The sequence below is a fragment of the Quercus robur genome, chromosome 8, assembly GCF_932294415.1.
Source record: "Quercus robur chromosome 8, dhQueRobu3.1, whole genome shotgun sequence".
Taxonomy (NCBI): domain Eukaryota; kingdom Viridiplantae; phylum Streptophyta; class Magnoliopsida; order Fagales; family Fagaceae; genus Quercus; species Quercus robur.
The window spans coordinates 42,084,506-42,112,007 of record NC_065541.1 but is presented as its reverse complement, the minus strand read 5'-3'; the positions used below and the strand labels follow the sequence as shown (position 1 = coordinate 42,112,007).

The 27,502-nt window shown below is 33.4% G+C and overlaps 3 protein-coding genes and 1 non-coding gene across 7 annotated transcripts; 2 read left to right on the top strand and 2 right to left on the bottom strand.

The window, feature by feature from the left end:
- The first annotated feature begins 692 nt into the window (after window positions 1–692).
- On the top strand, window positions 693–7,087 carry LOC126695554 (dihydroorotase, mitochondrial). Of its 4 annotated transcripts, none has more exons than XM_050392361.1 (9): window positions 693–863; window positions 1,242–1,323; window positions 2,047–2,192; window positions 2,385–2,566; window positions 3,845–3,981; window positions 4,408–4,573; window positions 4,689–4,805; window positions 5,318–5,478; window positions 6,704–7,087. In XM_050392361.1, exons 2-9 carry the CDS (start codon window positions 1,294–1,296, stop codon window positions 6,896–6,898), a joined length of 1,134 nt encoding a protein of 377 aa, XP_050248318.1. In that variant the 5' UTR covers window positions 693–863; window positions 1,242–1,293; the 3' UTR covers window positions 6,899–7,087. The 4 variants fall into 4 exon arrangements, with proteins under 4 accessions (XP_050248318.1, XP_050248316.1, XP_050248317.1 ...); XM_050392359.1 differs by having other exon boundaries at window positions 693–1,020; XM_050392360.1 differs by having other exon boundaries at window positions 693–1,040.
- A 1,272-nt stretch (window positions 7,088–8,359) lies between these two features.
- Window positions 8,360–17,525, bottom strand: LOC126696304 (fatty acyl-CoA reductase 2, chloroplastic-like). The gene is given in 9 exon segments (XM_050393067.1): window positions 8,360–8,819; window positions 9,816–10,213; window positions 10,458–10,545; window positions 10,899–11,060; window positions 11,245–11,455; window positions 11,558–11,658; window positions 11,766–11,965; window positions 12,571–12,674; window positions 17,084–17,525. Coding segments are annotated over 9 exon segments (1,845 nt in total). The 5' UTR covers window positions 17,499–17,525; the 3' UTR covers window positions 8,360–8,653.
- A 4,809-nt stretch (window positions 17,526–22,334) lies between these two features.
- LOC126698007 (small nucleolar RNA R71) lies at window positions 22,335–22,443 on the bottom strand. The gene has a single exon (XR_007646369.1). It is a non-coding gene; the product is annotated as a small nucleolar RNA R71 (small nucleolar RNA).
- A 925-nt stretch (window positions 22,444–23,368) lies between these two features.
- On the top strand, window positions 23,369–27,220 carry LOC126696303 (uncharacterized). Its single transcript, XM_050393066.1, has 3 exons — window positions 23,369–23,505; window positions 23,536–24,596; window positions 27,114–27,220. The coding sequence occupies exons 1-3, from the start codon at window positions 23,369–23,371 to the stop codon at window positions 27,218–27,220; spliced, it is 1,305 nt and encodes a 434-aa protein (XP_050249023.1).
- The last annotated feature ends 282 nt before the right edge of the window (window positions 27,221–27,502 follow it).

The window sequence follows — 27,502 nt, the reverse complement described above, 5'->3', positions numbered from 1 at the left end:
GTCAAACCCATGGATTCAACCCGACCCATGTGGGTTGGGTTGGACTTATGTGATGGGTTGGGTTGAGTTGAATTTTTTTGACCCACCATAGTGGGTTGGGTCAAAAAATCTCTTCAACTCGACCCAACCCGACCTATGCACACCTCTACTTATAGATCATATTAGTAAATAATATCCAATTAATATGAAATTTGACATGTGTATTAAAGGCGTAAAAAACATACAATTCAATGGTTAAATTTTCAAAATATGTAGTAATATTTATTTTATTGAGTAAGGTTGTAGCCTCAGGCTACAACCAATTTTTGTAACTAAATTTTGTCCTGATTTAAATCCATACAATTTAAGTTTGATTATGGGTGTGTTTGGATACTGCTTATTTTACTAAAATTGAAAAATTATTAGTGAAAAGTACTGTAAATAAATGTAAAAGTTAATTAAAATAGTATAGAGAGATCTATGAATAGTAGCAAAAATAAGCTAAATAGTGAAATAATTTTAATTTTTCATTTCAATCTAAACGCATACTTAAAAGTTTAAATTTCAAATTAAAACTATTTTTAGAGAATTTCAATCAATGGCATCATAACAGCTCTTTATCATTGAGGCAAATACACCGATTAGTTTTTCACTTAGCGGGAATTGAAACCATTTTTTTTTTTTTTAATCTTTTTAAGTTGGTCTGAACCCAAAATTAAACTGAACTTCTCTCTCTCTCTCTCTCTAAAAACAAACTGAACTTTTCTCTTTTGCTACTCTGTTAACCTTGACTGTCTCATTGTCTCTTTCCTATATCGCCTTCACCGCCTTCAACCTTCCTTACCCTCCGCAGTTCATCTAGGCCAGGCAGCTCCTCCACTCCGGTGACCCTCCCCATCATTTGTAAAATTATATTCAAATAGTCTGAAGAGAATACACATGCTTGTCAACTGTAATCTCTTCAGATTGTTGCACCCACACGCACACCACCTGTTTGAAGTATTGTCACTTAGAAAATCCGTCCTCAAAATCAATAACTAGGTTGCATTTCAAGAACTTGGGTTTGTTTGGTTACGCATTCACTTCTTGTTTTCCAAAAAAATTACCAGCTTTATCTATGTTTTTTAATGAATGAATTTGGAAAATTTTTAAATACAACTTTGGACAGAATTCAAGAAAGCAAATTTCATAAACAAATTAAAGTCTGGTAAGGAGTTAGAGCTTTTGTTAAACTGATCTTAAAATTCTTCTTCCTTGAGCAGAAGAATTTTCCATATTCAAGAGAGGCTTTAAGGTTGTCTGGTGGCATATAAAATGATAAAGAGTTTGGTCCTTCCTTGCAAAGTATGTATCTTCTTCTTTGTGTATTTTATCTTTTCTGGTAGAGTTTGTATAATCCTCATTATAGACTTTGCTTGATACCGGTTACACAATAACTAAAATTGTCGTTTTGAAATCTGTCTAACTAGTTCAATGAAATTTGAGAGTTGAGACTGTTGGTAATCTTTTATTGTCAATCTGTTTTGACCGTGTACTTATGCAGTGTATTATAATACCCACATCGAGAATAAGACAAAAGGAGCATGAACTTTACAGCTTATTCTGTTCTTTTTGGATTTTTATGTTTAGTGCTCAATCCATGTGGTGTACATGTTACACTCTTTTTTCTTAATTGCTTATAATCAGAATGGGTGCATCTTATTATGCCCCTCTTTAGCTCATCACCATCCTTTCTGACTTGAAAAAACTTTATAATTAGTGCGTGTCTTCATTTCTTATTCACCTGCTCTGTTGTAGAACTGAAACATACACAAAAGCTGCTGCCTAATACACCAGAAATCACGTGAAAGATAAAAAGTGAGAGGGAAGAGGGGAGAAACTGTGGTTTGGATTTATTAAAAAACATTGTGCTTTTTTGTTGTAGGTCATATTAATTCACATATAATCACTATTCAGGATGAGTACAGCTTATTATGCCCATGTTTAGCTCACCACTATTCTTTCTGACTTGACAAAACTTTATTCTTAGAGTGTGTCTTCATTTCTTATATGTTTGTTGTAATATAGGCTTTGAAATTCCCCTTGGAGAAGTTTGAAGGGCATAAGCAATTAAGGTGCAAAGGACCTAAGATGGAGCTCTCTCTAACACAACCTGATGATTGGCATCTTCATCTCCGTGATGGCGACCTTCTTGAAGGGGTTGTCTCTCACAGGTCAATACTTCATTGGCTATTCTTTTGAGGTTGACTTGCAAATTATTGTCTTTTGTGTCTGTGTGCGTGTGGATACGTCTCCTGAGTAACACTAGGGTCTGAATACACTTAATCATATTTTACTGAAAATTTAGAGTAACTTAATTCTCAATGATTATGATGTATTCTCTCTGGTAATTGTTACACCTATAGTGCAAGTCATTTTGGAAGGGCAATAGTGATGCCGAATCTGAAGCCCCCTGTCACCACCACAGCTGCTGCTGTGGCTTATCGAGAATCGATCTTGAAGGTTCTGCCTGTCAATAGCAACTTCACTCCACTTATGACACTTTATTTGACGGATAAAACAAACCCAGAAGAGATCAAGCGTGCTAGTGAGTCTTGCATTTTTAATCAAATTACACTTGGAGAATATGCTTGCAGCCTTACAATCATCATTATTGTTTTACTCGCAATTCGAACTTTTTCAAATACATATGAGACTATAATTGCTGCTTTACTTTTCTGTTCACGAATCCTCTTTGTTGCAAATTCTGATGGGAAATTGCCTCTGCTGTTACTTGTTGTTTGATATACTTGAAGCAATGTAAACATTAAAGATTATAAGAGAGAACGCTACCTGTTGGAAAAATACAATTAATTTAATAAATTTGTTTTGTGCTCAACATGTTTCTGTTGCATGAGATTTAAGTTGATTATTAACATGTATTTGATCATTATGGGGCTAGGGCTTCATTGTTTTTGACTTTTATTTGATCATAGTCAATTTCCTTTGGGCCAAATGGCACACCCGCAACCACTAATATGCGGTGGCGGGCAAGTATGGGGCTTTGCTACCCCTCAAGTTTTTACCTAGAAAATAAAAAGGTATTTGATTGTAGCATTCCTTCAAATCCTACACAGATATATGAACATCTAATTATTAAGAGAATACTGCCTGTAAGATTAGTATTTCATGATGGCTCTGTGATGTAGAATGTATTTGAAAGAGAATAGTAAATAAAAAGGCAGAATAGGAAAACCCAAGGCTTCACCACCCAAGGGGCTTGGAATCACCACCAAGCTGAAGAAGGGGAGAATAGCAAATAGAATTGAGGGAAAAGAAAAGAACAAGACAAATCCTAGGCTTCACCACTGAGTATTTTTGTGGAGATTGGAGACTTGAAACTTTGTTGGCAAAAACATGTTGCTTAAGATTGGTGCTTGTTAATAGCTTTTACTTCGTAAGAGCAGTTTTTAATATCTTTTTATTGTTGTATGAAGATTTAATTGTAGCTGTTAATTTAGTAAGATGTATGTAGGCTGCTTCCTCTTGGCTCTTTCTTTAATTTTGTTGTTGTTGTTGTTGTTTTTGAACTAATTTCCCCCCTCCACCACTTCTTTCATTCAATCCTAAGTTCACGACGATGCTGTTGTTTTTTTGAACTAATTTTCCCCCTCCACCACTTCTTTCATCACTTCTTTCATTCAATCCTAAGTTCACGACGATGCTGTTGTTGTTGTTTTTTTGAACTAATTTTCCCGCTCCACCACTTCTTTCATTCAATCCTAAGTTCACGACGATGCTGTTGTTGTTTTTTTGAACTAATTTTCCCCCTCCACCTCTTCTTTCATTCAATCCTAAGTTCACGACGATGCTGATTCATTGACAGGAAGAAGTAATGTTGTTTTTGCTGTGAAGTTGTACCCTGCTGGTGCTACGACAAATTCTCAAGATGGGGTTACAGATCTTTTTGGCAAATGTCTACCCGTGCTTGAGGAGATGGCTGAACAAAACATGCCTTTGTTGGTAATTTCACCATATTAACTTGTTCTTATCTATACTTTTTAAGTGTTAGGCTGTTAGCCATGTCATTACTTTTCTACGTCCCTTTTTTGGTTGTTCACATTCGAAGTTGATAATACTTAATACAGGACAAAAGCACTCTTATATGATTTCCAAAATTGTAACAGGCATCATCACATTTCACTGGCATAAAATTGAATTCATTGTAAGTTTTGAGCTTCTTCCAATGATGAATGAGTAAGCTTCTTAGAGCATTACATAAACTAAGCAAAATCTTAATGGATTTTGAGTAGAACATTGCAAAAAAAATTTCCTTGTGATGCTTACCCATCTGTAGTAGGCTTATTTTTCCCCAATAAAACATCTGTAGGAGACATTGATTAGCATATAAACCTTCATTTTTGAATGTGAGTGCTTCTTTATTCACAGGTTCATGGGGAGGTTACGGATACCAACGTTGACATATTTGATCGTGAGAAGGTATTTATTGAGACTGTTTTAAAACCTTTAGTCCAGAGGCTTCCTCAGCTGAAGGTAGTGATGGAACATATCACTACCATGGATGCTGTTAGGTTTGTGCAGTCCTGCAAAGAAGGTATCCTTATTCACTTTTGTTAGAAGTTTTGCCTTCTGCCATTCTTTTCCCTTTATTTTCTTTTCCTTTTGTCCCATTTCAAGATGTATGCATTTTATCTTGCTTTAAATTTTAGGATCTGTAGCCGCAACTGTTACTCCACAGCATCTTCTTCTCAACAGAAATTCCCTCTTTCAAGGAGGATTGCAGCCACATAATTACTGCCTTCCAGTACTCAAAAGAGAGATCCACAGTATGTTGCATTTAACATTTCCCACAAAGCTGCAATTGATTATCACCGTCTCCATATGCACTATCAAACTTCTACGTCTAATTTGTTATGCACTTCCAAAATAATGAACAAGTTATGGCCCTGTAAATTATGCTCAGTGTCATTGCAAATGGCAGTCACATTGGTCCTGATGTCTACATACCTTATGGTGCTGACTTTGTTGTAAATATAAGATGAAAATTAAATGTGTTTCAATGTCCAAAATGATGTCTGACATGAGAGTTGACTATGTGATATTTTTTTGGTTGTATTTGTTTAGTTTTACTGGCTAGAAGCGAGTTTGAAGGGCTCTTTTTTAGAAAGGTTCCCTATGCTAAAAAAACATAAAAAATCTCCTTGGTGATTGATTTCTAAGTTATTGGTTTCTAAGTTATAATTTCTTATAACCCATGTTATTTAGGAACTTAGCAATTCATAATGGTAAAAGGAAATTCTCCTTATGACTATGTTACCTTCATTTGTTTCTAATCTAGGAGATGCTATTGTTGCCGCTGTGACTAGTGGAAGCAAAAGATTTTTCCTTGGAACTGATAGTGCTCCTCATGAGAGACGAAGGAAAGAATGTTCTTGTGGATGTGCTGGTATATACAATGCTCCAGTTGCCTTATCACTGTATGCAAAGGTCTTTGAAGATGTAAGATTTTTTTTTTTTTTAATTTTAAATTTTATTATTTGTTATATTTATTATTAATTCCTAGTTTGTTTATTCTTCCTATTTTTCATTTTTGTATATATTTTATATTTTATATTTTATATAAAGAAACCTGAACTTAATGCACCCTCATTCTCTTTTCCCGATTTCCTGACTAGGCACTACCTTGACCATTGACATTGATGCTTTAAGGATGTTTGAACCTCCAGCCTCTCTGAATGGTCTTTTAGTACCTACCCTATATATTCTGATTAACTGGCCAGGTTGGCTTTTGGAAGAGGATAGTTGATGGGTTTACCATCTTTGGAGTCTAAAAAGTTGTCTAACAGGAAAAGACATATACCAGGACATGCTAAACTAACTACTAAAATTTTGAGCCTAAAACTTATTATGACTATAGGGAAATTTAATATGGTGTGCATGCAATAAAATTCTATGTTTGAAATAACATGGAAGGTTATGTCAGAATGAATTCTAACCCAACAAAAGGGGATGTGTTACGAAAAAAAAAACTGCTTTTTGCTAATTTTAAGTGATGTGTAGTTGATGTGGTTTTATGAGTTTGGATTGAATTGGAGAAATCAGTTCAGGCTTCCTGCATTTTTATTGAGCTCCTGTATGGCTCAACTCATTCAGGTCTAGTGAGCTTTTAGGTTATGATAGGATCATCCCAAATTCTAGCTCAAAGTGCACACGGTACAAATCTAAGGTGACAACATACAATTTACAAATTACTATAAGATTTCCTGTGTGTGTGGACACTGCAAGTATAATTCATTGATTAAAGTTAAGGAACTAAGAGAAATATGATTTTTCAAATTGCCCTTTTGGAGACAGGAATGCGGGTCTTTCAAGAGAAAAAGAATTTGTTACTTAGATTTTCCAGAACTTGGTTTTTAATCCTCTGAAAAGTGAAGTAGGTTCATTCATTGACATTATTCAGCATCTTATTGTTGGATCCACACTGACTTGTTCTTGTTTTCCTGTTTCAAACTTTGATGTGTCCAATTTTCGGAGTGCATATGCTGTCTTTGGGATATTAGTGTGTAAATTACTGTATTATGATGAACTTTGTATGAGATTGATCAAATACTTGAGATAATTTTATTATCCTACATTCTAAGCAATTCTTAAAGATGGTGATAATGACTGCAAGAAATTATTAACATCATGCTAGCTTAATTTACTAGTCATTTGCATATTTCAGGCAGGTGCGCTTGACAAGCTAGAGGCGTTTACAAGCTTCAATGGACCAGACTTCTACGGGCTTCCAAGAAACACATCAAAAATTAAAATGACCAGGACTCCATGGAAGGTACCAGAGTCTTTCTCCTTTTCTTTTGGAGATATCATTCCAATGTTTGCGGGCGAAACACTTGAGTGGCAGCCATCCTTCATGTAATTTAAATTTTATTGATTTTGGTATTTTGTTGTCTCTTATTTATCTTTTTTAAATAGACTGGTGTAATGGAATTATGACTTCATGAAACTTTTTCTGGTTAAAATTAGAAGTGGACCAAATTTGGTCCTCTTTGAAGTTATAATGTACTAAAAAGTTAATTTTTAAAAAGAAAGAAACGCTTTGAGTCTACGTTTAGTTATATTTAACTTATTCAATTTTAACACACAAAAGCTTGTGTCCAACAGAATTAAAATGATTATATTTTCTAGGGTTGTTTAAAGATTTAATTAAAGTTCTCATTTAGTCTGCTCATTTCCTAGAAAGTTCAGTATGTGAACTTTACATGTTTGCATCTACTTCTGATGCTCTCTTGATGCAACTATCCTCTCTCCAAACCTCATTTGGTTAAGGATTTTACTCTAGGATTTTAAAGATAATTGACATTTTAGATTTTATTAGTGACTACTTAAACTTACCAAGTTAGTAATATCTAGCAACCTGTATTGTTCAGTGTATATGCCAGTGGTATTTTTCTTATTCACAAAGCTACTGATAATTAATTTGGACATAGCACTGGATCTGTGCGGCATCTCCTTAGAGCAAATAAGTCATCGGTGCAGACAGTAAAAGGTAACTGGAGATAGGGTTTTTTCTGAGATGTGCGAAAATATGACATTGTGTAGTACAGCACATAATGTTTTCGCTAAGAGTGTTCATGACCTATGTTGTTTTTTTTTTTTAATCATTCAACCATGAAATTAATATGCACTAAAAATTAAAATAAAGGAAGGTGCTTTACATTAGGTATCTTAATTAAATTGAATGCTTGAAAAAGATAACAATTTTGGGGCTTGAAAAGGATAACATTATTTCTATTTCATGGGTAATACTACGGTGCCCTTTTTTTTTTTTTTTTTTGGGGGGGGGGGGGGGGGTATTTATAGTACCCACAAGTAAGCAATTTGCTATATCAGGTTACTAAATTATCATTTTTGATGATTCCATTACATTAGATAATACTAACATCACATATGACTGTACTTTTGTTACATTGGCCAGTACTAACATTATTTAACCGTAGTCTTCCTTGTTTTTGGAGATTGTGTGTACTACGTGTGCAAGTGTGAAAATAATTTTCTTTTTTCTTTCATTTTTCTTCTTTTCCTTTCTCTCTCTCTCCCCCTCCTCCCCCCCCCCCCCCATAAGGAATTTAAGGGAAGGGAAAGAGTGATCTCATTGTGTAGCCCATAAAACAGATGGGCCTTTAGTGAATGGGGAAAAAGAAGAAGAAAAGTAGTTAGTCTGATTTAGCTCAACTTTTGACTGATAATATATGAAGAATATCATGTGTTTTATTTATGCTATAATATGGAGTTTATCTCTTGCAAGTGTTGATTATTTGAAGAAACTAGAGTTGGACCATGTATGAGTACCAGTTAATTCAGTTGGTAAAGACTGGCATGGTGTTGACATGGTACAAAACATTAGATTTCAACAGTAAAAGTGACTGCAATTGCAAGCATCTTTACACCCCCAAGTACTCTTCCATCCAAAGACGAGGAATTATTCACCATTATACATTGGGACAGATGGGATGCGTTACATAGTCCTCTATGGATATTATTGAAGTACTATAAGCATAAATGCAACGATATGATAGCCTCCCCTCTTTTTTCTTTTTCCTTCCCAAGTCTTAGATACGGTTCTTTCTTATTTATTGATTACAGCAAGGGGACACCACTAACAAAAGCATAGTTATAAGGATGCAAGTCTTTCCTTCATGACATGCCTTCTTAAACCTGGAATGTGAACGTCCACGATGTAATGCTCCCAATTTATGCCCCGTACATCAAATCCAAAGTCCCTCATTTCTTCTAAGGACATGTCTTCCATCAATTTCTGGGTATTACGATTGTCAAACCTGGCAGCAGATCATAGCTCAACAAATTAGTAAGTAACAGAGGAGCTGCAAAAATGTCAAGGCTTAATTAAAAACATTAGCCAATTAAGCAGAAAGAGAATTTTGAGCAAACACAAAGGTGATGTACGGTTCATCATGTTATGGATTGAAAAACCACGTTGGACTTGTTAAGAGTACTACAAGCTTTAATTAATTTTACCCTGATTCAAGATAAATATTTAACAATCAATTCTACATTTGATTTGCCCTCTCCTTTCTCACCCCTCACTCTTTTCTTTCCTCCATCCGCTTCTCTCCCTCACTCAAACGAGCTGGAGCACCCTACCTACTGTGCTTGAGAGACCACCTTCAAAGCCGTTTCTAGAGCTTCTGTCCATGGCAATATGGTAGCAACTCATCTCCCAGAACCAACCTCCAGCTCGACAATATTTCCTATATATGTTGTCATTAACATTGTTCTTGCTACCAGTGTTACTAGCAGTGGCATTAGGACTAGTATTGTCATTTGCCAATGAGGTCAATTGCTTTGGGAGCACCTCGTCGTTGATCAGAAAAAATCAACTATGGCTGAGAATCAAAATTAAGCTGCGGTGAACATGGACAACAAAACTAAAGATGCGGGCTTCTTTTAGAATCTCTGAGGAGAATTCTGATCATGGGTCTTGGTAACAAAATTTGTGCTTAATATTATAATGAGTTTTCTGGGTTTGTTTCTAGGTTTGATATCAGTGGCAAAGAGAATGAGATGAGTTGAGAGAAAGAATGAAAATTTAATATTTCAATAAAATAGAGTATGAAATAGAGAACAATCGAGGTGTGATGAAAAATGGGTAGTTAAAATATAAAAAGTAAATTCTTATTCTAAAATATAGAGAAAAGTTTGCACAAACTTATCCGAATGCTTTGAAAGAGAGAGTGAGAGACAATTGTGTTGTGTCATGAGAGAGAGAGAGAGAGAGAGAGAGAGAGAGAGGATTTCAAAGTCAGATATACTACCGTCCCCCATAGAATGCATATGGCCAATATAACTGAGCCATGTGAAGAATAAGCTCCGCTTTCTTCTTGGATTTCATTTCCAGCTGACCTCGCAGCTTAGTGTCTAAAACGGTTGCATCCGTTAGTGCACTTCTTTGAGCTAATTCATCAGAAATGTAAGAGGAAAAACTGTCCATTGAGCTAAAATACTTAAATTCAGTGATGTGGATGTTCTTTCCTTTTGAGTCCATCAACGGAGAACTAGTGAAGTGGTCGTAACAAAACTTGACTAAATCCTTAAACGTAATCGGGTTTACAGTAGATGACCCAACATGGTAGACATTTAACCCTGGTTTCGCAGCAATCCCATGTTTTGCTATGGCTGCCATGGACGCGTTGACAACCATGTCAATAGGAACCTACAAGCATTCAACTCTTGGTGAAATAGAAATTAAAATGTTAAAAACATTTCAAATTTTTCTATATGTCATTTACAACTTAATATTGCAGTAAATTTGATTGGAAAATATCAATAATATAATATATTTGATAACACATCAATTTGTAAAAGTTATATGATGAATTTTGTAGTATCCATAACATCATTCAAATAAAAAGTATATCATATGTCAATTGAAATTTGTGAGGAAGTAAAAAAATAGCTATGCACCATTTCTATAATTGTTTTTAGTCTCCAATAAATCCTGTGAGCTGGCCTTTATCATAAGATATGATCACCGAATTTAGCATTCTGATTTGTTCGCATATAAGAAAAGATAATAAGTATATTTACATTAAAATTTTAAATTATCAATTTTATCTGATGTCAATTTATATAAATTTCTTTAAATAAAACAAAAACATGATATAATTGTTGATTTATATGATGTCTTATCATTTCCTTTTCTTTTCATTTTAATTTTTAAAATGTATCTATAGCCTTCATTGTACTTAATTTTTAAAAATCTACACAACTCTAGGAAATGTATCTATAGCATTCACATTCCATCTCCGCTGCTTCCATTTCATTCTCTGCTCTCTTTTCTCCCACAAAACTTAAACACATTGTATATATGTTGTGACTTGTGAAGCTTCAAAGGGCACCTGTTTCCTTGTATCCATCCAAGGCAAGGCTCTTTATAGGTACTCTCAACGATAGTAGGGCGAATGATGACTACTGGAATATTTCCTCTCTGGCTATTTACTAGCATCTCACCCATGGCCTTAGTGAACACGTAAGTGTCTTGCCATCCGAAGGTTTTTGCCCTGTTAAAGTGATACAAGTTATTAGGATTAACCTAGCCAAAACCTAAAGTTTCAACATATGCATGTTAACATATCCAACCTTACAGGAAAAGTAGAAAACTAATCTTTACTTCTGATGAAAGGTTTGAGTCGAATAATTTTCTACTTTCAATTTGCATTTCTAATTTAAAGAACATTTTGATACCTTTGAAGACCCAATTCTTTCATCTTTTGAGCAACATCATTTTCATGCGCAGATAATTTCAAATCTGAAGCCAACTGTATTTTAGCAATAATATCCAGTACTGGGATAGATACTGGTGGGGTTTTTGAGGTGGCACTTCTCTCTGCTATTGTCTGTCCCATGTGGAAAGGTTTTTCCATAATTAATCCTTGTCTCTCCCCATTGACATATGCTGTGTAACAAAAGTAAAACTTAAAAAAATAAAAATAAAAATTAAATTGTTTTGATAATGTATATATTTAGCTTTAATTAGAGTTCCAGTTTATTTGCATACCGGTTGATATATGCAAGAAAAGGTCAAGTTTCTTGCACCTCTTTGCAAAACCTAAGAGCCGAGAAGGTCCTCTTGTGTTTGTGTTGAGAGCAACATCATACCTATATGATAACTATATTTAAGATTCAATTTTACGAGAACACCCAGAATACAAAGGCTAAAACCACGTTATTTTATATATGTATGTTCAAGTGAAATGGAGAAAAACCTTTCATCAAAAGTTGTATTGGCGGCTGAATTTATGATCACATCAACTTTTTTTGCGATCTCATTAGCTGTACAGGGATCCATCCCTAGATTGGATTCACAAACATTCCCAACTACTGGGACCAGCTTCCTTATCATGAAATCCTCAAAGGATTCCCCATGCATTTGTTCCAAGCACTTGAAAAGTTCTGAGTCTAAAATCTAATCATGATAATTGAATCTCTGAGACTATGAACAAAGATCTAAAATGTTATTTTTTTAGACAAATTTCATTTTAAACCATATAGTTTAGGAGTAGTTCAAATTAAATTCTATAGTTTTAAAATTACGTACCGAATTAAACCCTTAGAGGTAACAAATTAAACTCTAAAATCAAATAGGTGTAACACCATTAACGGTAGGGGATAAAAGTGAGATATAGAGGATGAGAGAGAGAGAGAGAGAGAGAGAGAGAGATACAGTGATAATGAAGGATTTTTTTATTTTTTATTTTTGAGAGGAGATCATGAAGATTAGTGATAAACTACAAGAAACCCTGAGATGATCTATGGAAGCAGCTAGGAAACAATATTGTCTTCTTTTTTCTTTTCTTTTTTCTCTCTAATGTTTAGTTAACAATTACACCAATTTTGACTCTAGGTTAATTTGTTATTGAAAGTTCAGGATTTAATTTGGCACTTTTAAAATTATAGATTTAAATTTGGACTACTGCTAAATTAGAGGGTTTAAAATGAAGATCATTTTTTCTTAAAAAAAAAATTCAGAAAATGTACACATACAAAAAGTAACTTATTTAGGTTACATACTTCAATTTTGAGTCTGTCAATTGCAGCTTTCTTATCCTTTGCCTTAATCAAGAGAAAGATTTTCCCCACGTCAGGCACTGTGCGTAATATCTTCTCAATAAAAGCTGCACCATTGAATATATATTCACAAATCATGTTAGATAAATTAAGAAGATCTATTAATCGTTGGCCACAATTTCTGAGTTCAACAATCTAGGTATCCAGACTTATCTGTGGGAGTTAATCAGAAATTTTCTCGAGGGGCTTTAGAATAAAATGATTGAGGCACAAATAGTCTGCATGCAACCGTTATGCCAATCTTATTTAGAATGGATGGCTAATGCATTGAATAGGGTTCTATGATTGGCCAATGACCACTGGATGCTGAAGATATCTTTGGGGTGATCTCGTAGTTCCTATAAGGTGTAAATAATTGGGGACTCCATTAATATTCCATTCAAAAAAGAGAAAGTTCAAAACAATTGAAATTTTTTTGGAGATTGGGATGCAATTACTAGTTCATGATTTGGCATTAAAAAAAATGAAAAATTCACTCTTGATTCTATGAGAAGTTTCATGAAAGCCTTTCATTTGCTTCTTTGAAAGTTTCATTTAATTATCAATAAATTTTATATAAATGAGAGGATTATAAACATTTTGTGAGATGATCCCACTAAAGTGCATATTCACATGGATATCATCCACACATAATGTTTTGATTTATGATTTCAATTATTTTGTATTTCAGCAGTAGTAAGTATATTTTTCCACAAAGCTAAGGTCTAAAATATGGAAGAAATAAGTGTTTTGTAAGGAGAAATTGATCCAATTCAAAGTTGTAAATGCTTATACCAATCTATCATATGTAGAACAAAAATTCTAACTCATTGTGATTAAACTTCCTATTAATCTAGAAGTTCTTTTCATATGCATGGTGACAAAGACAAAACTTGAAATTAATAATGGGCAAAGAAAGATTGAGAACACGGTGAACACCCTTCTACCATATTGGTTCAAATAGAATAGCTATATATACAGCATGGTAAAACAAACCCCTTCTGAGGAACATATCAAAAGAGAATTGGATTTGGATCAGTTTTCATTATTCAAATCAATGAATTAAATTAAATAGTTATATGAGTAAAAGAATATAATGAATTATATATTCCCTGTAAAATTCTTAAGTCTTATCTTCTATGTAAATGAATTATACGTTACATATTAATTGGATGAATCAGCGATTACCAAAATTTTCTAATCAATTTGTCTCCGAATCAATTCGTGCAAGAGGGTCAAAATACTTTGAGTTCTTGCATCTTTTGTAAACATGATCAGTACAATATGTATCATACATTATAATAAGTCAAATGTCCATAATAATAAATATAATATGACTTGATAAATATTATAACCAATAAAATTGATCACTTTATGTTTGTTGGGGACAGAAATTAAGAGCTTTTAGTTTTTTAAATGCTAAAAATGATACCTCTAAGTTTGTTAGAGTAAAAAAAAGATCACTTAACTTCATGGATTAAGAACTCTCATGAGCTAAAGTTTAGGGAACAATAATACATTTTGATCAGGAAAAATATTTCCTTTTAATTAAAACTATCATAAAAAACAAATTAATTTACTAAAATTATTATTAACTGCATTCAATATAAAAAAAGGCTGGCCTAATTTGAACGGGATTTTTTTATGATAGAGAACGGGATATGACTAATAGCTAATAGTCTAACACTTTTGCCTATTATATATTACTTGTTGCAAAATGATAAATTTTTTTGGGTGATCTCATTATATATATATATATATATATATATATATATATATATAATATGTGAGAATTTACATATAACTTTAAGTAAACTATATATATTACACTTCATTAGATGCGTAAAATCATAGATTACTACTCTATGATGATAGTTGCTAATTAATTTTATCTTTTTTTTTTAATGATCTCATTTATAACGCTTCTTACTATTATATATTATTAACCTATGATTTACATAACAAAGACATTAAATGAGAGATAATATCATTTACTAGATTTTCAAAGAGTAACGGTGTATGAAAATTATATATATATATATATATATATATATATATAAAAGGTTAAATGAAATGTCAAAAAAGGATTTTAAGTTTTCTAACTTTATTTCTTATGCAATTTCTATTATTATTGGAGAACATCATTTTTTTAGTTATGATTGGAAATATGATTTCCATGATTAAAGTTTGGTTAGTTTAAAGTTTAAATTTAGTACTATGATTAAAAAAAAAAAAATTAGTACTATGATTGTATTTAATTGTTGATTATTGATTTATTTTATTTTATTATTTTTTTTTTGTAATGGTTTATTTTACTACACTATAAAGTTTTTATATTCTTCATATGGAAATCTCTATTTTACTTTTTACTTCTCCTTATAGTCTCTTTGTTTTCCAATTAGTGTCTGCTAATGATATTTAATTTTTTTTCCTTTCTCTACTCTTTATTATTTTGTATTGTTTTTTCTTCTTTACCATCTCTCTCTCTCTCTCCATTAGCAACCTATCGTTTTCCAAAATTTAATGATGATTCTATGACATTAAATATGCATTATTAGTTTCTTTATGTTATATTTGGTTTAATATCCTCATTAATTTTTATTTTTATTTTTTAAATTAAGTGTTTCTAAATTGACATTTGTTTTGTATTCTATTTTTCCTTTAATGTATTGGGTGTGGGAATGAGTGTTTCTCTAGCATTACTCCACTTTATGAGGACAATTTTATTTATTGAATTTAAGTAAAATATTATATGTTTAATTTTTTAATATAAAAAAGGAGAAAAATTAAATATAAATAATTTAATGATATAGAGGATGTAGCTAAATTTAAATGTTGAATAAAATAATATGAGAAGAAAAAAATAAAAATAAAAGATTAACAATAAACACCAAATTATCAAAAGCATGCTATGTAATATAATAATAATAATTTTTATATACTATCTTTAATTCTCTCTAATGCAATATGATAACATTCAATAATCCAAGTGAAAAAAAAAAAAAAAAAAAAAACCAACAAAAAACAAAAAACACTAAACTAAATTGCACAAACCTAAAATAAAGTTATAAAGAACAAAGAAACTTATCAACTTAAAACAGATATGCAAGAAAAATTAAAAACTCCACCAAAATATTGAGAGAGAAATAACCTTTTTTTTTTTTTGGGGAAAATTGTGCATAAAATGGAAGAGTGAATGGTAAATTTTTGCTAAGAGGATGATAATAAGAAGAGACAAAATAAAAGAAGATAAAGGGAAAGAGGAAGAGTGATATTAAGGTAGAGGGTTTGAGGAGATGAAAACGTAAAGGAAAAGAGAAAGGCTGGAGAAAGTGTTAAACATTAAATTTTTAATTTTTTTAAATAAAAAAGATGAGAAAATATAAATAATTTAATGATCGGGAGGAACTTATCTTATTTCAATGTTGAATAAAATGCAATGTAATAGAATAATATTATTTTTTATATACTAAAACACAAAAATAAATCTCATTAACCCAAATTAGAGTTCTAAAAAACACAAAAATTTATCAACCTAAAGTAGAGATGCAAGAAAATAAAAAAGCCACCAAAAAATTGAGAGAGAGAGAGAGATAACCTTTCCGTGAGGGAAAACTATGCAAAGAGTGGAATAGATGATGACAAATTTATAGTAAGAGGGTGTAAATAATAAGAGACAAAATAAAGGAAGATAAAGAGAAAAATGAATAGTGATATTAAAGTAGAGGATAGTGGGGAGATAAAAAGGTAAGGGAATGAGAAAAGTTAGAGAAAGTGTAAATATTAAAAAAAAAAAGTGAATGTTAAAAAAATTATAGGCAAATTGGAAAAAAAAAAAAGATAATGATGTGGATGCTGATGTGGCTTAACTGGAGCATAGCAATAATAAATACTACTCTTCAGCTTTTAGATATATATATATATATATATATATTATAGTCAATATCCTATATGTAATGCACATTAAAATTTAACAATATATGATTTTTTTTTCTTATTTAAATGTGAAAATTTATACTTATGGTGATTATTAATAGGAATTTTATTCGGATTGTATTTATATATATATATATATATATATATAGAATTACCTCTTCTACAATATAAAGAACATATGATATGGTAGCATTTTTTGATAGAGGGATTGAATATATACATATACATATATACACACATATATATATATATATGTACACATATATATATATATAGAGAGAGAGAGAGGCACCCACATACTAGAATTGATGTGTAAAATTATGAGGTATCCAAAGTTGACATAGCACAATATTAAAAGGTCAACTAAGAATTAATATAACTATTCAACTAAGAATCATATACATATATATATTTCAGTTTAAGAAAAATATAACTATTTGAAAACATCACTTTTCTAAATTTTGTTTTTGTTCTAAAAATATAACCAAAATCAGCCCTATGTTTTTAAGGTACATTAAGACAACGCACAAGAAACCAATACCTTTGGCTAGAAATCCAGTAGCACCTGTGATAAGATAGTTCTTGCCTCGAAGATAACTAACAATGCCAATGCCATCGCATGGCTTCGTGAGAGGCATGTTAGTGGTGCTAGATATGGTTCTTTTGTGGCTCTTAACCACCATATCCATATCCGTGGATATTATTTCTTTAGAATGAATAGAAGAGAGACTTGTATAGTCTCCAACATTTTCTTTTTTTAAGCAACAGACAACGTTAAAAGTTCTTCCAGAAGTTGTGGTACTATTGTAGCGATACCAGTAATGGTGGTTGTTTGTGCTAATGTGGAGAAGGACAGGGGTTGAGCTAAGATTAACTGCATGACTACGGGTAAGAGAATTGGATTTATACGGCATAAATGCTGTGTACATGGAAGTGGAACTTTGGAAAAAAATCATTACTGATTTAAAACAATATTAGGAGCTGAAAAGTATTACAGTGCAAGAAGAAAGAAATAAAGGAAAAACAGAAAAGAACGAGAGAGAGAGAGATTTGATGAAAAAAAGTTTGTTCTCATTGATTAACTGAATCAGATACAAGCACCAATATATATAAAGGTAACCAGATCCGTAAAGAGTGGAATTAATCTAACTAACTCTCAATCAATTGCTCCCAAACTCTGACACGTGTACATCAACAGTAACAGACTACTCCCTTCCTCAACTACACTATGCTACTTGTAGTTTACCTCCTATTTTACCTATACTATAGGTCTTTTACCAGCAGCCTTATCACCAATTGTGTCAGCAACTTTACCATCAGCAGCATGTACTGTGTCAGCAACTTTACCATCAGTAACATGTGCCTAATGTGCCCTCATATCCCTCCTCAAACTGAGGGGAGGGACTCCCATTAGTTTGTGAGCAAGATCTAGAAAATGTGGAGAAGAGAGGGCTTTGGTAAAAATATCAGCTAGCTGATTAAGAGTGGAGATGAAATGAACCTTCAATTCCTTACTTAGAACCTTTTCCCGAATATAATGATAGTCAACTTCAATATGATTGGTCCTAGCATGAAAGATGGGATTGGAAGCCAAAGCCAAGGCAGACACATTATCAAACCAAAGCATAGGAGGCAAGGACAAGAAAATTCTCAAATATTTAAGAATCATTCTAAGCTAACTCAACTCAGCAGCAGTGGTAGCTAAGGCCCTATACTCAGCTTCAGTAGATGATCTGGCCACAGTAAGCTGCTTCTTAGCAGACCAAGTAACAGGAGAATGACCCAAAAAGACCACCATACCAGTAATAGACTTCCTATCAAGGGGATCACCTGCCCAGTCAGCATCACAGTAAGCTGAAAGGGCCAAGGAACCTGCCTGAAAATTAATACTATGATGCAATGTACCCTTGAGATATCTAAGAATCCTCTTGGCTGCCACTAGGTGATGTTGGGTAGGCTGGCTCATAAATTGGCACACTTGCTGGACAGAAAAGGCCAAATCAGGCTTGGTGAAGGTCAAATATTGCAGCCCACCAACCATGCTTCTAAAAACTGTAGGATCAGGGAGCAAAGGGCTAGTTTGAGAGCTAACATGAGTTGTGGGAGAGCAGGGAGTGAGGCAAGGCTTACAATCAAGCATATTGAACTTGGTTAGTAAATCCAAGGCATACTTGGACTGATGCACAAACAAGCCTGAAGAGGTATACTCAATCTGAAGACCAAGGAAATAAGTAAGAGGACCAAGATCTTTTACATCAAACACAGCAACAAGTCTAGAGACCAAATGATCAATGAAAGGAACACTTACTAGTAATAATAATGTCATCCACATAAAGGAGAAGATAAACCACAAATGAACCTTGATGCAGAATAAACAAATTAGAATCTGCAGAAGAAGCTTGGAAACCAATATGATATAGCTGAGAGGTAAAACTATCAAACCTGGCCCTAGGTGCCTGTTTAAGACCATAAATGGCCTTATGCAGTTTACAAACAAGCTTAGGATGGTTAGGATCCACATAACCAGGGGGTTGAGACATAAACACCTCCTCTTGAAGCACACCATGCAAAAAAGCATTAGACACATCCAATTGCTTCAATGACCAATTAAACTGAATAGCCAATGCCAAAATAATCCTGACTGTGGTAGGCTTAACAACAAGACTAAAGGTCTCCTCATAGTCCAAACCATACTACTGCAAAAACCCCTTAGCAACAAGCCTTGCCTTATATCTAGTAATTGAACCATCACTGCCCCTCTTAATTTTATACACCCATTTACAATGAACCACATTCTTACCAAAAGGAAGAGGGACTAAAGACCAAGTTTTCTGCTTCAAAAGAGAATTGTACTCTGAATCCATAGCCTCAATCCAGTGGGGAAACCTAGAAGCAATAGCAAAGGTAGGTGGTTCTTCTTGAAGATAGTTTCTCACAACTGCTTAAGCTTTGGGCTTGAAAATACCATGTTTGGATCTAGTAAGCATGGGATGAGTGTTTGGAAGTGAAGAGGAAGTAGATGGAGGAAGTGGAGATGACAATTGATCAGAAATCTCAGCATGAGAGAGGGAAGCAGTTGGACCCGAGGAAGTAATAGAACTTGAAGAAGGTAAGGGAACATCAGTGGAAGTGATAGAGACATCAAAGGACTGATGAGACACAGGAAAAGAGGAAAGGACAGAAGGCAATGCATCAGAAACACTAGAAAAAGAGGAAGGAGAAGAACTGGACAAAATCTTAGAAATCCAAAGGTCCAAAGGAAGATGAACAGAAGAGGATGAGCAAGAAGAATCAAAATGACCAGTAGGAATAGTAGGGAAGTTAGACTCATTAAAGATAACATGGGGAGTAATATAGACCTTATGACTATGGGGATCAAAACAAATATACCCTTTGGATAAAGGAGGGTATCCTAAGAAGATGCATTGTGTGGACTTAGGCTGAAGTTTGTGATCAGTATAGGGCTTGAGAAGAGGAAAACAAGCACAACCAAAAGTTTTCAAAGAAGATAAAAGGAGGAATAGAATGAAATAACAGTTCCCAAGGACTCTTAAAAGCCAACATTAAAAAGGGAAGCCTATTAATCAGATAAGTGGCAGTATTAAAGGCATAACACCAATAAGAAGAAGGAAGATTTGACTGATAAAGCATGGAAAGACCACTTTCAACAATGTGCTTATGCTTTCTCTCAGCAACACCATTTTGTTGAGGAGTATAAGGGCATGACTGATGTACATGAAATATATACAATAAAGTACTCACATATCTACATATTTAGCCTTACTTTTATGTTATTTTGTGACTGATTATATAATATCTTTGTGTTGTAGGTAACAAGGGCTTTACATGCAAAGTAGGGCTAGGCCAATTGAATCAAGCCAACTTACATTCAGCCAGGCATGAATTCAAGAAAAGACCAACCCAATTAAATTTATGTCCAATTGGAGTAAGGAATCAAAGGAAATTTGCGCCAAATCCAAGTCCAATTAGGATTAGGATTCCAGACTGCACATCAGTTAGTATTTTTGTCATAACTTTTGGCTCAGATGTCCAATCAAGATGATTCAAGTTGGGCTGGAACGATAACTTAAAGGGCTACAACTTTGTTTTTCACCAAAAGTCCAAATTCTGACGTTAAATGGGCCAAAATAATCGGTTAAGTGAAACCTAAAAATCTGGGATTTTCTCCAAACGGAAATTCAACTTGTAATAGGATTCCTTAACCTATTTAAAGGCCCTTTAGGGAAAAATTCAGAGAGGCTAGTGCTAGGGCTGAGGGGACTGAACATATAGAGGCTGCGGCTAGGATTGGTGCGTAGGAGCAGAACGTGTTCTTTTTGTCAATGGCTTTTCTCTAGCACTGTGACTATTTCTTTCTCTATTTTATTTGTTTAGTTTAATGGTTAGTATTTTATTTTTATGTTTTATTTCAATTACTATGAGTAGCTAAATTTATAATTAAGGTTGAGGATGAAACCTTGTTAAGGATTATCAGTAATATTTATGTGATTTGATTTTTCCCACAATAATTATTCTTTAATGATTTAAATTGTTCTTGCTTTATATCAATTGACTAAGATGAGATTCTAGATATGAGTTCAATCATGTTTTTCTCATGATTTAGGATTTGTCTTAATTAATTGAATGCTTGGTTTATTAATTCTTGATTATAAAATTAGATATCTCTTGTGATTTGTCTGTCAATGGATACAATTTATGATTTGATTTTTAGAATTGAATATATCTTGTGATTTGTTTGACTACGGATACAATTGATGATTTGGTTTTATACTTAAGAAGCGAAGAAGAACATGCTTTAGATTTTTAAACATAAGTTTTAATGATGATATTTTCCATGATAGCAAGATTGATTTCTAGATTATCATGTAGTGAGTTGCGAAAAATTAATGATCATAAATATATACTGATATGACTTACAAGGTGGATTCCAAAACCTTAATTCCTTTCCCTTGATTGTTTACATCTTTTTATTGCTTTATATCTTTTACTTAGTTTAACTATTTGCTTAATTTTATTATTTGTTTAGTATATTTAATTGCAAAAAAAAACCAGTTTTTATTAAACTAGATTAGGATTAGTTTGGTTAAGGTTTAATCAATTTTCCTACGTTCATTCAAGTCCCTGTGGGTTCGACCTCGTTCTTGTCTAACTATACTTCGGTACGGTTCATACACTTGCGAGTACTTTAAAATTTCACAACAAGTTTTTGGCGCCATTGCCGGGGACTTGGTTAGGAAAATAAATTAGGTCTTAATTGAATTTTTCCTTCTACTAGTTGTAGTTATTTTTTTTTAAATAGAAAAAAAAAATTTAATTTCTTTGTGCTTGGTGTATGAGAACTTGGATACGTGATAAAGAAAATCGTCTTGTTAGTTTTGATTATTCATCCACAATGGGAGAAATTGGAGATGATTCAAAAACTCTTAGGGAGTTGTTCTCACCCATGACCACCAACCCTCCATCTTGCATAGTATTGCCTGCAACCACTGCTGCACATTTTGAGTTGAAGCCACAGATAATCCACCTTCTTCCTACTTTTCATGGATTGGATAGAGAAGATCCTTATATGCATGTGAAGGATTTTCTTGAGATTTGTGCTACTTGTAAGTTTCAGAATTTCACTGATGACTCTGTTCGCTTGCGTTTATTCCCTTTTTCCTTGAAGGATAAGGCAAAAGCATGGCTTAATTCTTTGTCACCTGGATCTATCACTTCATGGGAATTGTTGGTCACAAAATTCCTCTCTAAATTTTTCCCAATGGCCAAGACCAATGCTTTGAGGAGAGAAATTGTAGATTTTTATCAGGATGAACAAGAGAAATTTTATGAGAGTTGGGAGAGATTTAAGGACTTGATCTTAAAGTGTCCCCATCATGGTTTTGAAACATGGAGACTAGTACAATATTTTTATAATGGTTTGACTCAGACAAATCGTAACATGATTGAGTCCATGAATGGTGGTGGATTTTTGAGTCTTGTAGATGATGAGGCATACAAATTTCTTGAGAATTTTTCTGAAAGTTCATAACAATGGGATTTTTCCAATCGTAAAGAGAGATGTGCCCCTGAAATTAAGAAAGGAGGATTGTATGAAGTCAGTGAAGATTTAGACATAAAAGCTAGGTTGGACAATCTCACTCGTAAGGTTGAAGCTTTAGCTTTAGGTAGAGGGATGAATTCTGTCAATCAAGTTCAAAGTGAAACATGCTCTATTTGTGCTAGTCCTATGCATACAACACAAATGTGTCCTTCTGCAGCTGGGTACCCTGATTTTTATGCTGAGCAAGCAAATGCACTGAATAATTATGGAAAACCATTTGCTAGTCCATTTTCAGAGACATACAATCTAAATTGGAGGAACCATCCTAATTTCTCATGGAGGCAAAATCAGCCTCCCACAAATGTAGGTGGACAACAAGTGCATCAACAAAGTCAATTTCGTCCACCTACTCAAGCATATCCTCCCATTCCTCAATCAACACCTCAGTTTGTAGCACCACCAAGACAACAACCATCTTTGGAGGAGTCTCTCAAAACTTTCATGCAGTCAACTAGCCAAGCCATTTAAGAGATGAAAAGTTCCACCCATTTGAATACTCAAGCTATTTCAAAGTTGGAAAATCAAGTTGGCCAGTTAGCAACCCAAGTTGGAGAAAGGGAAAAAGGAAAGTTTCCTAGTCAACCTATACCTAACCCAAAAGGATAGTATGCCATCAATGGTTCTTCTAGTTCTACTCATGGACAAGAACATGTTCAGTCTATTACTACCCTTAGGTCTGGTAAGCAAGTTGATAATCAAGTGAAAATGCCAGAAGTGGAGGATGATGAAAATATTGTGTTAAAGGAAAAAGGAACTTATAGTTCACATGATGGTCATAGAGAAAAGAAGGACAACCCACCCGCCACTCCAATTCAGGATCTTAATTCCCCCCTTGATAAGAGGTTTGTTCCTAAAGCTCCATTTCCTTAAAGGTTAATCAGTCCTCAGAAAAGTGCACAATTTGGAGACATTTTAGAGGTTTTTAAGCAAGTGCAAATAAACATTCCATTTCTTGATGCAATTCAGCAAGTTCCTGCTTATGCCAAATTTCTAAAAGATCTTGTGACAATAAAGAGAAAGACAAATGTCCCTAAAAAGGCATTTTTGACAGAGCAAGTTAGTTCAATCATTCAGAATAAATATCTAGTGAAATGTAAAAACCCTGGATCTCCTACAATTTCATGTAGGATTGGGGATCATCTCATTGAGCGAGCTTTGCTAGATTTGGGGGCAAGTGTGAACCTAATGCCATATTCAGTATACTTACAGCTAGGTTTGGGGGAGTTGAAACCCACAACTATGACACTTCAATTAGCTGATAGGTCTGTGAAAATCCCTAGAGGTATTGTTGAGGATGTGCTGATTAAGGTGGATGCGTTCTATTTTCCTGTTGATTTTGTTGTGTTAGACACTGAGCCTGCTCTAAATGCTAGTACACAAATCCATGTCATTTTGGGTCGCCCTTTCTTAGCCACATCCAATGCTTTGATCAATTGTCGAAGTGGTGTGATGAAGATTTCTTTTGGGAATATGACTGTTGAGCTTAATATTTTTGACATAAGTAAGCAAGTACTAGACAATGAGGATATATGTGAGGTTAACATGATTGGGAGCCTAGTCCATGATACTTTCCTACAATCAAGTTGTGAGGATCCCCCAAACACTTGCTTAACCCGTTTTGATTGCAATTTGGATACTGAAAAATCAATTGAGGAGGTCAATGCATTGTTGGATTCTGTTTCTCTCTTAAGTATTGATAGCTGGCAGCCAAAAGTGGTCCGTTTCCCACTTTCTTCATCCCCATTCCCATCTATTGTAGAACCACTAAAGTTGGATGACTTTTGGGAACACCAATTGATAAGTATACTTCAAGAGCATAAGGAAGCTATAGGTTGGAGAATTGCTGATATTAAGGGTATTAGTGCTTCTGTGGTTATGCAAAGAATTCAATTGGAAGACACTACAAAAGCTTCTCAACCTGTTTTTGACCCAGGTAAGTTACAATATCATTGGACTAGTCCATTCATAATATGCATTATTTATCTCCATGGTGTTGTTGAGGTTTGGATGGTCCTGTTTATCAGGATTGATCTCCAGTTGTGTTAAATCTTTTTACAAAAAAAAAAAAAAAATTCTTGTATTTTCTGATTTTAGATTAATCTTTGTGTTTATTTTCTTGTTTCATTTTATTTTCTTTTGTTCTAGCAGATATTTGACAGAAATTAAAATTTATAACAATCAGCTTGATTAAAGTACGTCTCCTCCTTCTCCTTACCTTACTTTTCCTACTTGAGTTTCTCATGTTGCATATGCATATTTTGCTCTCTTTTCATTCAAGACATATATTTGAGAGTATCATTTTTAACATTGAGGACAATGTTTGGTTTAGGTTTGGGGGGGATTTATATAGATTTCTATCTTTTGGTTTTGTTTTGCTTAGATGTGTTAAAAAAAAAAAAAAAAAAAAAAAAAAAAAAAAAAAAAAAAAAAAAAAAACTTTTGCCTAGCTTGAGGTTTATGTTTTGAGTTCATTATACTACTCTTGCTTAAAGAATTTCATTGCTTTCATGCTCAATTCATTGCACATGCACATAGCCACTCAGACACAACTTGTTGTTGAAGGATAAAAATGATTAGAAAATCTTGATGATAACAATGTGGAGACTGTAACCCTTGTGAGTTTTGAGCCAATCATTATTTTTGGAGGGTTATTTATTGTTTCTAATCTTAAAGTTCATTTGGAAGTGCGTAACATATTTCCCTTGTTGTAGTCTCATTGTTCTTTCTTTTGGCCAAGAAAAAAAAATGATTTTATGCCACACTTGAATCTTTTGAAGTCATTGATGTTGAATGAACTATACTAGTCTTTGAGAGATGAGATTAGGCCATTTTTGTCTACTTTTAGCCATATATGTATTTTTCTTTTTTGATGCATTATCGCTAGTCACCCCGTTGAGCCTTTTAATTAGCCTTTCTTTCTTAAATCCCTTATCCATAGTGTTTCAAGATGGAATTTGATCAGTTTGTTTCAATGTGGTGGTTTGTGTGAGAATTCAAAGAAGAAAAAGAAAATTCAAAAAAAATTCAAAAAAAAAACAGAAAAGTGTCAAAAAGAAGAAAATAAACAAGGTTCTCATCAAATTTTTAGAAGTGAAATATAAGGAAGGAGTACTGCTTTGAAGAAGAAGAGTTAAAAAAAAAAAAAAAAAAATTTGTTGAATGGAAATTCCAAAAAGAGTTGACATTCTGACAAATCTTGAAAACACTTCTTATTATTTACCTTCACCCATTTTTATTTCATTCCCTTTTCTTTTACCTAACTTTACGTCCTAATAAAGTCCTTATTTGATCTTGAAGATTGTGTAGTTCAGATACTGATATGATTGAGAAGAAAAAGGTGTGGTATGAATATTTTTGGCATCCTTTCATGAGACTACTTATTCTTTCTTGATTAAGCGTTTTTCATGTGTTTTATATGTGAGGTATTTGATTTTGCTTACATTACTCTGCTCACATATATTGTTGAGAGTGTAGACCCTATTTCAGAGTGATTTCATTTGTTGAGTGATAACACCGGAAAGATTTGAGTTGAAGTATACTTTCAAATAGAGATTCGAGTCAAGTTTATTCTAAAACTAAGAGTATGTTTGGGTTGGCTACCACTTTTCACTCACATTGAGTTTTGACGGCATGAGAAATTTCTTTAGCATTTATAGTGTTTTTGAACTTGAACTAATCCTCTTTGCAAAAGGCAATTGAAAAAAAAAATTGATTTTCTTTGTTTTATTTATTTATTTATTTGTTTGTTTGTTTGTTTTTTTTAGTATTCATTCTCAGAATTTTGTGGGTGTATTCCCTGCAAACCCTCACGAGACTACAACTCGTCCACTAGTGTAAGCTAGGGGTTTAAAGGCTTGTTGCATACACTAAATGCAATCGAAAATTCTAGCGACAGTGGATTAGTTAGGATTTCCTTTTTCTTTGTTTTTAACTTCTTTGTTTTGTTTTACTCTTTATCTGAGCAAAAATGACAACTGATGTTGGATGCCATGATCCAAACAAAATGACTTAAATTGATTACTCACATATTCACCCCCACCATCTGTCCTAAGGATTTTGATTTTAGACTCAAACTGATTCTCAACAAAAACTTTAAAGTGCAAGAAAACAGTAAACACTTTAGATTTATGTTTAAGAAGAAACAACCAAGTGAATCTAGTATAGTCATCAACAAAAATGACATAATATTTATAACCAAGAATAGAAGTAACAAGAGCAGGGCCCCAAACATCACCGTGAACAAGTTGTAAAGGAGAAGAACTAGACATGACATGCTGTGGAAAGGAAAGTTTGTGCATTTTAGCACTTATACAAGATTTACATTGAGAACAAATGTCATCATGTACAGAAATTTTAACACTATTATTGAAGGAAGACAAGGCAGAATGAAGAAGCTTGGAACAAGGATGACCAAGTTTTTGATGCCACAACATTGCTTCATTGGAAACAGGAGTAGTAACAGAAGACTTGAAAGCAAGAGATGAAGCAATAGCAGAATCAGTAGATAGTTGTGAAGGAAATGGAATAGGATACACACCATCTTTACTCAGGCCTTGATAAAGAACCTTCCCCGTAGCCAAATCCACAATTAAGAATTGATTGGCATCAAAATAACAAAAGGCATTGTTTTGTAAACAAAGTTTATGGACAGATAAAAGATTGGAAGCTAAATCTGGGACCCTAAGGATATTTATCTAAACGAAAACAATGAGAAGGGGTTTGAAGCTTACCATTACCAACATGAGTCACAGGTAATTCTTGCCCATTGCCAACAGTAACAGTTTCATGACCAGTAGTAGCTTGAGAAGTCAATGAAAGCTGAGAGAGATCAGGTGTAAC